We start from the raw sequence: 12,312 nt of genomic DNA, 5'->3' as shown, positions 1-12,312 counted from the left end.
ACAATCCGCCAAAACTACCAATGTTCTGCAAGTGTTTGCTGTTCGCTAAATGATCACCATATAATGACACTTTTGAACCAAAACAAGACACCATGTGACAGCACTTAAAAGCAACATGTCACAGACATTAAGGTTTCGTAAGAACGGGAAAGTAATGCCCTCTTCTGAAAGCCTCCAACCACTGATTGCGCAGACAGTTGCTGTATCTAAGGATGACAGCAAACCATCCACCTTGTGGTAAATGATGCTATTTTTTTTAAAGATGATTCCAATCAAATTCTTGGTTGGATTCAAGTTTCAAACAGACGTAAGTCGAGGCCTTACTATCCATTAAATTTTCATTTATTTAAAAACGGCTCGTTGTGATAACTTAAAATTCACGTCTCCCATTAAATAAATATTGAATTTCATTCGTTAATTATCCAAATTGTCAATCAAAGTGTGTTGTGAGTTGTGGCATACTATTATTGCCAATAAGAATAATTCGTCCTGTATTCTTCTCAATTGTCAATGCAACGAATAACTTTTCGTAAATGAATTGTTAAACCGATTCAATTAAAAGCTCGACAATCTCCTCTTTCTCTTTAAATATACCAAAGATCCAATTATCCATAGACACAGTGTATACCATGTGACCATGTAAGCCACATGAGTGGCAGGAGTAATGTAAAACTTCATATAATCGTCAGGAATGGCCACCATGGGATATTTAGTGTCTTGTGCCTTAGAAGCTTTTAGAGAATTTTCGCTGGTTTGTTTTTCCGAATAGACAAAGTTTGGAATGTGATAAAAAGCATCCACAAGAAGTGGAATATAAGGCAGCTTGTAATATTTGGCTATCGAAAACAAATCCATAGCAATAAATTTGTTTGACTTTCCGTCATAACTATCAGAAACACCAGCGCCTAAATATTCTCCTGGTCGAATGATGGCTGTGACTTTTTCAATATGATTTTTATCGGTGGTCTTTTTTTCAAAATCTTGTTTGGAAGCACTAGTGGGATTTTTGTAAATACTTTGAGGTACCCATCCTCTATTGACCATTACAATTTCTCTATTGTGAGTTGAAGCAATCATATGATCGTAGTTGTATATGTGGTAGTTCCAAAAAAGTTATTGAGCATGGAGTTACATGAAAGAAATTACGCACAAAATGAATGTAATGAACCATTGCAAAATGTCAAGAGGTTTAAATTGAATTTTAGATTAAAACACTTACCCTTGTTTTGTTACAAAGGGTGTCAATATAAAAAAGCCCATCTCTCCAACACTCGTGGGCAGATCGAGCCGCTTCGTGAGTGGACTCTTTCTGAGGCCAACAACAATTTCTTTATCATAATCATAATAACCCTCTAAAGTAATAATTCTATGTGAATATTCATCTTTGGCTGGATTAATTGGATCGTAATCTTCCTCTGATTTCTCATGAATGGATGGAACGACACTGCTACTACTGGATTCGGGTTGCTGAATACTTTCCGAAACTTTCAACATGTTGGAGGGATCATAATCGATTGGATCTTGAGCAAGAGTTACTTCACGGAGAGCAATTTGCTCCTTCTTCCACAAGTATCTTCTTGTTTGCCACACACCCAGACAAAATGTTGTAATAGCTGGAATACCGAAAAGATAAATTGAGTCAATGTGAGAAAGGGTTCTTTCTTGGTTTGTTGCTGCGACGATGACGATTCATCATGATTTTCTCCGCCCCTATGTTCTTGTTCCGATTGTTGTTGTCTTCTTCGTTCTTCCTGATGATCCACAAGTCGTATTGTAGCGTAGGACCGATGATGGGTGTTACAAGAATTATTTACATTTCTAGTAATGGCAATGACGTGATTATTCGTTTTGAAAGCCTTTAATCCTTTTTGTAGGAAGAGGGGCAAGAGGGATTCACACAAATCTCTTCTCAGAGCTGATGAAAATCGATTCAACATTTTTTCATAATATTTTTTTAAAATATTTAAAAATATTTAAAAATGAAGAAACTTCTTCAAGCTCCGAAAAGCTTCTTCTTGAATTCAACATCTTCCAGAGTTTGCAATGGCCAATCCATAACACAATTCAATGAATCATTGGTTCCATCATCATCATTACTATCTAGATTGAAATCATCAGTTTCCGTTCAACGAAATTTTCATTCCGATCAAATTTGCAATGCTCCTACCATCAAACCCATCAATGAAAATGAATTTTACAAATTTTCAAGAGACTTTGCAATAGCATCTGCAAAAGCCTCTCAACAAATTGATAGCATTTTCAGAGTGCCAAATAAACAGAATGATGCCAAGAAGGAGAATGCTATTCGATCGTATAGTCAAATGATGCTCGGATTGTACTTGTTTCACTGGCTTTCAACGGGTGGTGATAAACTGAAGGAACCCTCCATGGCAAAAGCTATATCAATGCTTGATCAAGTGTCACAATTACAGAGTGGAACAGAACAAAATATTAGAGAAAGAGAAGAAATGGCTCGAGAATTTGCCAATGCCTTCTCTTCGAATGACGCTGAGATTGAACGCTTAAAAAGCAGAGCGTCGATGAGAGACAAAATATTCTGAGAGCTGGCTCTTTGCTTGTGGCATATCCATTCCTTAAAGGCCAATTCACCAGAGATTTCATTCAAGAGGCCAACAATGCCAATAATCCTCAAATCATTCAAGCCAGCGATTTTGAATTGAAAATTAATCCTCAAAATATTGGCGAATCGTTTAAGGAAGCTACTGAGAAGGTCAAAAAATTATCCGAATTTTTCATGAATGATACTTTTAAAAAGCTCAACAAGCAAGCTCAGCCACAGATTCATTGCTTCAGGAGAACAATCGTGATGCCATCTATCACTACAATTATTTATTGTTGACCATTCTATATCAGAAACATATTCTCGCTCAAATGACCAAGCTTAAAAGAAGGACCTTGCAAGTATGAACAGTGATGACATTACAGCTTTCATTGAGGGTGCCTCTGCAGCCGAGTATGCAATTGCCATTGCAGGAAATCCATATGACAAACTTTTAATGGCAGCTGTGAGCAATTTACACATTCATGCTGTCTGAGAGGCACTATTACTTGGATTCATCATGGCTGAAATGATGATGGAATGTCACCTTTCACAAAAAATTAAAAAATGACCATCTCCTTCCCTCGCAACATCCAGATCATCTTTCCTCGCAACAACAACAACAACAACAACAATAACCATCAACAACGTCAACAACCAACCAATCACCTCACTCTCAAAGCAGATCATCTTTATGTTCATGATGATTTTTCGTCCTCCTCCTCCTCCGATGATGACAATGACACCAACACTTCTTCGACAGCCTACACCAGCTCTCTCGAATATTCGGAACAACAAAAAAGGTTTTTTGCCAACGAATGTCTTCGATATGGAGATTATATTTCTCTCTTCACGTCGGAATCGATGAGTGGTGGAGCATCGTCGGAGAGTACGGTTGGATTTTTGAGCGTGGATGGAATTAATTTAACATGCAATATCGAGGGGTAAGTGAACACCTTCTTGTTTGGACGACACATATGAGTCACTCTAAATTTCACCAACACGTTATACATACCTATTATCATAATGATTCACACACAACGCCAAATATTTATTGTTGTGAAATATTTTCATCGGAATACTACCAATTATTATTCACAACACTATTGATCCAATTATTCATTTACAACTCAATTGATATACAAAATTCACAAACTCCCATAGAAATGCAAAACAAATTCGTTGTGGACTCACAGAAACTACAGATATTTCAACTTTAAATTCAACAAAGAACGGAAATGCCAATCAACCACACACTCCATTGCCACCCATTTACATGATTCCCAATTTTCAACAATGCATCTTTCAAGTTCATTTCGCAAAGAGTTATTCAGCCATTAAAAAGTATCATCACTATGTGAATGAATTGGAAATTAAAATGGCCAATAAGAAGAGTCATCACACTGGTGGTGTGAGCAATCAAACAACGAACACTGGAGGAGCGTCATCAACAGCAACAACTGGAACATCGGCTACATCAAAATTGGCACATCTTGCAAAAACAATGGATCACCATGGAGCTACCAAAAGTAAAATCAAAAAAATCACAAATATTGTCCACGAGAGTAATGAATTGGCCCAATTGAAACAACGTATGGAGCGTGAAATTCAACAGAATGAATTGGAGGCTGCTCGTCACATTGGACAACCTGTATATTATGGATCTACCATTCAATTGTTTCATGTACAGACGCAAAGTTATTTGACTGTTGCGAGAGAATCTGCAGAAATGCAAAAAGACTGTTTGAGATTGTCACTCGACCAGGATGGTTCAAAATATTCACACTTTTCATTGTTACCATATTTTAATTATCAAAAAGATGGTGATGTTGTGAAATTGTCTGACAAGTTCCGTATCTGGAATAGAAAATCGGGACAATTTTTACAATTTTCATATTATCGATATAGTAATATTGCAGATATGACGCCATCTTCAGGAATTTCTACAAAAGGAAATTCAGATAATTATTCACAAATTGCCAAGGAGGCTGTGAAAACAAATTCAAATCTTAAAAAGTATTCCTATGACAATAGACGTGAAGTGAACATGTCAGCTTCAAGTGCTTTCTCACATTGGCACCTGAGAATTTTCTCTCCTTATTCTGAATATTTACAAGATTCCAAGCATGTCAAAGCAGGAGATATCATTCGAATTTATCACAAAGAATTTGATGGTTTTTTGACAGTGAATGAAAAAACAGGTCGTGTCAAATTCAAAAAACGAGCTCAGTTCATGTCGAAGAGCGAATCAAATGGTGCAGATTCATCCATGATGGGAAGTTCATTGATGAAATCAGGATTCTCTTCAACATCGACATTTTCACAAGGATCCTTTCATGTGGGTACCAGTGCCAAAGATTTATTATCACAAAGCACCAAGTCAGGCTTTGCATCGATTGGACATAACCATGACAGCAGTCAAAAGTCACAATTTTTGAGCTCTTCAAGTAACAAAAGTGGAGATGAAAACACCATTTCATCCTCAGTCGATCAACAATTATCCTGTCAAAGTTTGTGGCAAATTGAAATGTTAGATTCCACAAAAGGAGGAATTGTGAGAAGAAATTTTGCGTTTCGTATACGACATGTCAGTACTGGATATTACCTCATGTTAAAACCAAGTTCTGAGCAAGAGGATCTTCGAGAGGAAGAATTGGAAGAGAATGAAGTCTCAGAGACAAATATTTCCTTCCTATCTTCAACACTTCACAATAGTTCCATTCATGATTCAACAAGTCAAAACTCCATTTCTGGAAGTACTGCCTCCAGTAGTACAAGTGGAGGTCATAACAACAGTACACGAAAGATGAGATCTTCTTTGCTCATTAAACAACCAAAACGAGAACAAGCATTCAGCATGTATGTGGAACCTCAAGAAAATTGTCACGATATTATGAACATGTTATTTACGATGCAAGATGCCATGTTGTCAAATGACATTTCTGCTCTCTCTTGGAATGGCCAATTTAGAATCAAGCATTATCAAAGTGGTACTTGGTTGCATGCACTATTTTCTCAAAACCGTTTTCCACAGGAAGTGGTGACAAGGAATTGGAATCCCTTTCTAAAGTTCAATATTCTCCCGTTTATTCGGTTCCAACTTTGAAAGAGCAAGACGTCCTTACATGCTTTCCTGTCCGTCGTGAGGAATATGAAGATCTCCTCACCGCTCAAAGTTACCTTCCCATTCTCAAATATTTCCTCTCAAAATTGAACGATCACACTGTCAAACGAAATGACGTCAAGACTTTTATTAATTTAATTTCAAGTTGCATTAGATTCTGTACCACAAGCGACGAGAAGGATCCTCTCTTGCGAGGCGGTATTCCAAACAAATATCATCAACAATTAATGAGAGAAAAAGGAATTATTGCACTCGTGATGGAAATTTTGAATACACTCATTTCACACAAATATCTTACCTTGGAAGATATGACACGCATTGATGAAAATGCAGAAAAACAAGATTACTACGATGTTTTACAATACTCATATCGCTTCATTAGACAAGCTGTGTTGATGAATGAAGTGAATGGTCTCTATATGGCTCAATATATCAACTTTATTCAATCCACCATTGAGTATAGTATTCATGCAAGTGAGGCACTTCTTCAAATTCTTTCCAATAATTTTGCACTTCTCAACAAAATCACAGAAGAACAAATTGATTTTTTCATGACCTTACTTTTCAAGAGTAACAGTACTACTGGAATGAGTGGTGGAGGAAAAACGACTACTATTAATATTCCTACACGGTATCAAAATCATATAGGTGGTTATCTCAAGAAGGCAGTATACTTGTCCTTCTTGACAAGTTTAATTATTTGTGAGGGAAAAACAGTTGTGAAAAATCAAAAGTATATTTCAAATTTACTTCTTGCCACCTACAAAGAACAAATGAATAAGGTATTTCTCATTCCTCGTATTCGAAAGTCAGACAATAAGGTGGTCGTTGACATCAACCATGATGAAATGGATTTAGTGAGCTTTACAAAATCTGCAACCGATACAGAATATGTGAATTATTCCAAAGTCAATTTTGAATTACTTGTTTTCTTTCAAGAAGAAATCAGGTTATTTGCTGCCCTTTGCAGTGGAAACAGTGAATCAACCGAGTTGACAAGGAATGCAGTCATTCAATTATTTACCTATGAAATTGTTTACAAATGTTTACAAGAGCCAAACTTAACACCTGCTCTCAGAACTTCCTTTGTGAATTTATTGCTTCACAGTTTTGTGGATACTGAAAAAAGAGAAAGACGTGTGCTTGTAGATCTCACTCGAAAAAGTGAATCTCTTTATGGTAAAACACCTCACGATCACACTTCACGAGAATTGTCTGAAGTGAAAGACTTTTTAAGCTCTTATTTCAAGCAAAATTCAACTCTCGACATGGGCATTGAATTTAAAGATGTGAACAATTTCACACTATCACTGGTACAATTATGTAGAAGCATGCTAGAATTTGGAATTTACACTTTGAAAGATTTTGAGGACAGTGACTTGCTGATCGCTCTGTTTGATATTTTACGTTCTGATAATGATAAGAGAAATGGAATCTTATTGAAAGATGAAGAACGAATCAAACATTCAGAAGAGAATGAAGCCATCATTAACATCAAAATTGAGGTCGCAAAAATTTTCCACATGCTTCTTGATTTAACATTAGACAAGAGAATTACCAAGTTTCTTCAATTCTTTTGGATGAAGTATCGTGTCGAAGATGTGAAAACTGTTCTGACCGATGATGAGAATCCAGAACCAACTAACGACAAGCAGAGGCAACAACTCTACAATCTGAGAAAGAAGGAAATTTTGAAGGTATTTCAAGAAATGGAACAAAAAGAACATCAAGTGTTAACTGACATATTCAAAAATGTTCTTCCATTCGACAAGATGGGAAACTTTGATTTGAAATTACTGAATTTAACAAGCTATGAAAATCAAGAGCTTGCCACCACTTGTCTCAGATTATTAATTCGAAAATTTAGAGCTGCGGATGAATTAGCTGCTGCTTTACCAAAAGTAGAATTAATTGTCTCAAAGGAAATGGCTTTAACCTATGATCATCTCAGAAAACAGACCAATGATTTGAGAAGCATTTTTGGATACGGACGAAGCAATTATCTTGGAGCTCGTCACATCAGCGAATACGAAGTGAAAAAAGCCATGAAAGCTCTTGATGAAATTCTCAAAGATATGACCACCAATGAAAAGAGAAGTCAAAGAATTATTAGAAATTTGGGCCTCTTTGAAATCACTCTCTCGGTGTTGAGAAGCGAATGGATGGTCTCAAATGAAATCAAAGAAAGTTGTCTTAAGGTTTTAACAGCATTCGTAAAAGAGAATCCAGAAAATCAAAAATTACTCTTTCCCTATATGGAATTTTTCATGAGAATGATCACAGAACACAAAAAACTGAGCAAATCCATTGTTATTCTAATGTGTGAATGTGTGAGAAATAATCGAGCATTGTGTAGCACCATTGAAGAGAAGCACATTGAGCAATATATTGATCTCATTGCAGAACAAAGAAGTGCTTACATGTTACTCTTTTTGAGAACCATTCTTTCGACACACAATGGAAACCCAATCAAAAGAAATCAATCACTCATTACAAAATATTTACTCGAACGAAAGAAAGATGTGGTGATTTTATTCAAAGACGAGGAAGGAATGAGAGAACGAAACAATCGAATTTCAAAAGAGGAACACAAAACAGAACCTGAAGGAATTTTAAATTATCACATTGCATTATTGCACTTGTTAGCAACGGCTGCAGATGGAAAAAATCGAGAAAGTGAACAACGTCTTCAAACTCTCTTCACATTGGAAGAATTATTGGAACAAGTCATATCTCCATTTACATTGCCAATGATTAGAAATCCACTTGTGAAAATTATTAATGAAGTTTATGTCAATGTTGAAAAAGTGACAGAAGTGAGTGGAGGAAGTGGAGATGGACATAAGAAATCTACTAATATTAATATTCATCATCCTTTAATGTACAAGATGTTTTCAAAAATGATTCGTGAATTTGAATTTGCTGAAATGAGTGCATTGGCGCTCAATGTTTCTGGAGGGAACATATCACTCCTCAAAAATCATCCAATGTCTTGTCAGCTGTTACGTTGACCAATAATAGAGCATCTACGAAACCATCAGTAGCCATGAGACAGAGCCGAGCACTTGGAGTGAATATTCCCTCAGCACGACTCTCAGCAACAGGTCCAATTCGTGCACAAATTACCGACGAAGATCTCGAGAAAAATTATATTGATAATTATTATATTTTTGAAATTATGATTCCAGTGATTCATAATTATTTTCACCTGCATTTCCCTCCTCCAAATGTCACAAAAGAACAATTGGATATTGCTGAAGATCTTTTGTTGAAATTAATTGATTTACACAAACATACAGCGAATCAGGAACAACGTGACAAGATTTTCAAATGTGTAACTGCCATGTGGAAGAAGAGTATGTCTCCTGAAAGTCAAATTGCAATTACAAAATTTGTGACATCAAAATCATCAAAAGCAAAAGTGAATCGCACTCACATTACACACGCCTATGTCGTCGAGACCGATGAAATTATTAACAAGACCTATCGCAAATATTTACAGAGGAGAATTATTTCAAAGATTTTGCGTACAAGTGAATTCAGAAAGTTGGGAAATCTTTATGAAAAGTACAATGGTTTTGTGAAGGTTCTTGTGAGAATCCTTCGTAAATTGAATGACTCTGGAGCCTCTTACGATCAATCCCTGTTAGATGTTGGACTATTGGGCCTAGAAATTCTCAAAACAATTGTTCACTCTCAAAACAAACGTTCCAATTTACCTAAAAAGAAGAAAAAAGAAATCAACTGAGGAATTTGAACCTTTGGATTACGTCGAGAAGAAACTTCCATTGGTGGTGATGGAATTGCTGACCTCACCAAATCCTCTCATTGTGAAATCTGCTCTCGAACTTGGAATTTTGATTTTACGACATGGTTATGGAGTCATTCAAAAAGAATTTTACAGAATTTTGACAGAGACAGATACAAGTTTCTTTTTCATTTCTATTCGAGATCGACTTCGATTGGCAAAGAAGGAAATTAAAGAGAAAAAGAATTACCTTAAAAAGAGGAAAGAAAAGGAATATGCTCTTCACAAGGAACGACAACGAAAAGAAATGAGCAAAGTTCGAGTAAATGTGGTCGATAACAATGATCCTCATGGAATGGATGCAACCAAAAATCCATCCTCTTCCAACAACACATCAGAGGCCGATCAAGAAGAAGGCAACGAAGAATTTATTGAAGTCGGTCATGTGGAATTATTACTCGAATTTTTGAGACTTTTATGTGAAGGTCACAATCTGGAAATGCAAACCATTCTCTTGCATCAACCCAACAATAGTTTCAATGTAAATATCATTCATGAAAGTATGGAATATTTGGTGGCATTGGAAAAGAAAATTGACTTTGACAACATTCAAATCGCTATTCAAGCTTTCAGAACTTTCACAGAATTTGTTCAAGGACCAGCAACTGTAATTCAACAAACATTGGGAACTTCACCAAGATTTTACTCTCGATTGGTGAATGAAATTCTTTCAAAAACCTATGAAGATGGTAATTTATTGAAACAACAAGAAGTCATTTTGAAAAAAGAAGTCGTCTTGACACTCACCAGTTTATTGGAAGGAAGTAACACTCAAAATTTATTGGAGATTATGAGAAATTCTCTCAATTTGGAAGAGTTGGAACAGTTATTATTATTCACTGCAAGATTTTTGCGATCCTTGCAATCTGAATCACATCACGATCGTGCCACGGATGAGGTCGATGAAGTGGTACAACGTCTCCGAAAAGATTTTGACACTCATTTCCTCTATGAAGCCACACGTGATAAATTGAATCCAGTTGTGGCCGAGGATTACATTAGTGCCGTATTTCCAATGATTAGAGATGCCTACGAAGAGTTGGGAATGCAAATTTTCTTTTTAATGAATATTTTCAAAGATGCGGAACGTGAACAATTGCGAATTCTCTCACGAAATACATTTTTGGAAGAACACAAAACTCTCAAAGTCACAAACTTTTTGAATTTACATCAAGATTTGCTGAGTATATTTTCTGAACACACAGGTAGTATTGAAGTTTTGAGAAATAATAATATCGAAACAGTTTACTTTCCCATTCCAAGAATTTGTGAAAATTTAATGGATAAGGCACGTCATGATTATGTACATTCACTTCCAATCATGACTCCAGAAGAAAAAGTGAGACAGCTCTATAACGATACATTTAGTCGATTTTATGTGGAAATGCAACACTATGAATCCATGAGAAAGAAAAAAGTCTCTATTTGGAATGAAAGACAAGATTGAAGAAATTGTAAATTTGGATGTCATTTCTCATCATCGATCTTCCCATTCTTCAGAACTCGCGACAAGGGACACTTCCTCCTACTTTTCATTATTGGATGAAAATTCATCCTTAATTCCATCCATCAATGACATTCGTCGAAATTTGGCTCCAAAATCCAAACGTAAAAAGTTTGTACCACATTCTGCACACAGCAATGAAACTTCTGCAAGTTGGGAATTTATTGCTCATTTTTGGGAATATTTAAGACTTTCTTCCTTTATTTTCTGTGTGGTGATTAATATCGTCTTATTAGGAACATATAAGAGATTATATTCAGTAGACACTATGAGTGGTATTCCAGTTCCTGGTGACTCTAATTTTGATGTGTTAAATGCTCCTAAATATCCGTCACCGCGGACACTTGCTGGAGATATTGTTTTAACCATTGTTGGTGCCATTCAATTAATCATTACAGCAACATTGAGTGTAACCTATGTGAAATATTTTGTCACACTCGAGGTGAAGAAACGATTTAAATTGAAGAAACGTGAAACATGGGACAGCATTCCAAGAAATCGTCATTTTTATTGGAAATTCTTTTTATACATTTTGAGAGATACACAATTGTGGTTTTTCGTTATCTATTTCATGTTGAGTATGATGGGTTTATTAATTTCTCCACTCGTTTATAGTATTCAACTTTTTGAAATTGTGTTCAGATTTAAATCATTGACTGATGTATTGAATGCTGTCATTTCGAATGGAAAGAAATTATTCTTTGCTGGAATGTTGTTATTGATTGCCATGTTCTTCTTTGGATTACTCTATTTCACATGGTACAGTTATGATTTTATCACCACAACTACCAATCTCAATACTTGTGACACAGTGTTAGCATGTTTTGTGACAACATTTGATTATGGATTTAGAACAGCAGCATCGTGGGAGAATATTTATGCACCAGATCCTGGAGTTGGAAGAGCTATTTTGGATTTGAGTTTTACATTGATTGTTATTGTGTTTTTGTAAGTACTAGTGTTCCAGTGATCACTGTATCTATGTGATTCGAAAATTTTACTTTTCAATTTTTTATTGAACATTTAATTCATTCTACCTGATTCTCCGAATTCTATTATTTCATAAAATTCAATGTCAATACATGTCACAGAACCAACGTGGTGTTTGGTACCATTCTCGACTCATTCCAACAACTGAGAAAAGCACGAGAAGAACGAAAAAAGGAAATTACTGAAAAATGTTTTGTCTGTGCTTTGGAAAAGAGCAAATTCGACACCAAAGCCAACGAAGGAATTACCTTTGAAAAACATATTAAGGAAGAACATTATTTGTGGAATTATGTTTACTTTTTAATTTATTTATATGAAAAACCAGA

General features: G+C 35.6%; 6 protein-coding genes across 6 annotated transcripts in view; 4 read left to right on the top strand and 2 right to left on the bottom strand.

The window, feature by feature from the left end:
* Window positions 1-555: 555 nt before the first annotated feature.
* On the bottom strand, window positions 556-1,494 carry FDP41_007010 (uncharacterized protein; the record flags this gene model as incomplete). Its single annotated transcript, XM_044710709.1, has 2 exons — window positions 556-1,054; window positions 1,220-1,494. The coding sequence occupies 2 exons, from the start codon at window positions 1,492-1,494 to the stop codon at window positions 556-558; spliced, it is 774 nt and encodes a 257-aa protein (XP_044558691.1).
* A 38-nt stretch (window positions 1,495-1,532) lies between these two features.
* On the bottom strand, window positions 1,533-1,937 carry FDP41_007009 (uncharacterized protein; the record flags this gene model as incomplete). Its single annotated transcript, XM_044710707.1, has 1 exon — window positions 1,533-1,937. One exon carries the CDS (start codon window positions 1,935-1,937, stop codon window positions 1,533-1,535), a length of 405 nt encoding a protein of 134 aa, XP_044558690.1.
* Window positions 1,938-1,979: 42 nt separating this feature from the next.
* FDP41_007008 (uncharacterized protein) lies at window positions 1,980-2,561 on the top strand (the record flags this gene model as incomplete). Its single annotated transcript, XM_044710706.1, has 1 exon — window positions 1,980-2,561. One exon carries the CDS (start codon window positions 1,980-1,982, stop codon window positions 2,559-2,561), a length of 582 nt encoding a protein of 193 aa, XP_044558689.1.
* Window positions 2,562-3,127: 566 nt separating this feature from the next.
* On the top strand, window positions 3,128-8,695 carry FDP41_007007 (uncharacterized protein; the record flags this gene model as incomplete). The annotated part of the gene is made up of 3 exons (XM_044710705.1): window positions 3,128-3,504; window positions 3,725-5,550; window positions 5,595-8,695. 3 exons carry the CDS (start codon window positions 3,128-3,130, stop codon window positions 8,693-8,695), a joined length of 5,304 nt encoding a protein of 1,767 aa, XP_044558688.1.
* A 35-nt stretch (window positions 8,696-8,730) lies between these two features.
* On the top strand, window positions 8,731-9,432 carry FDP41_007006 (uncharacterized protein; the record flags this gene model as incomplete). Its single annotated transcript, XM_044710704.1, has 1 exon — window positions 8,731-9,432. The coding sequence occupies one exon, from the start codon at window positions 8,731-8,733 to the stop codon at window positions 9,430-9,432; it is 702 nt and encodes a 233-aa protein (XP_044558687.1).
* Window positions 9,433-9,481: 49 nt separating this feature from the next.
* FDP41_007005 (uncharacterized protein) overlaps window positions 9,482-12,312 on the top strand; it is a gene marked incomplete at both ends in the record, with an annotated part of 5,130 nt that continues 2,299 nt past the window's right edge. The window contains 3 exons of the mRNA XM_044710703.1: window positions 9,482-10,859; window positions 10,993-11,944; window positions 12,088-12,267. Coding sequence (XP_044558686.1) covers window positions 9,482-10,859; window positions 10,993-11,944; window positions 12,088-12,267 — 2,510 coding nt within the window. The remainder of the gene's footprint in view (window positions 10,860-10,992; window positions 11,945-12,087; window positions 12,268-12,312) is intronic.

Source organism: Naegleria fowleri (genome assembly GCF_008403515.1).
Source record: "Naegleria fowleri strain ATCC 30894 chromosome Unknown tig56, whole genome shotgun sequence".
Taxonomy (NCBI): Eukaryota; Heterolobosea; class Eutetramitea; order Acrasida; family Naegleriidae; genus Naegleria; species Naegleria fowleri.
Note: the sequence above shows the minus strand (reverse complement) of the source record. Positions and strands in the feature narration are given on the sequence as shown.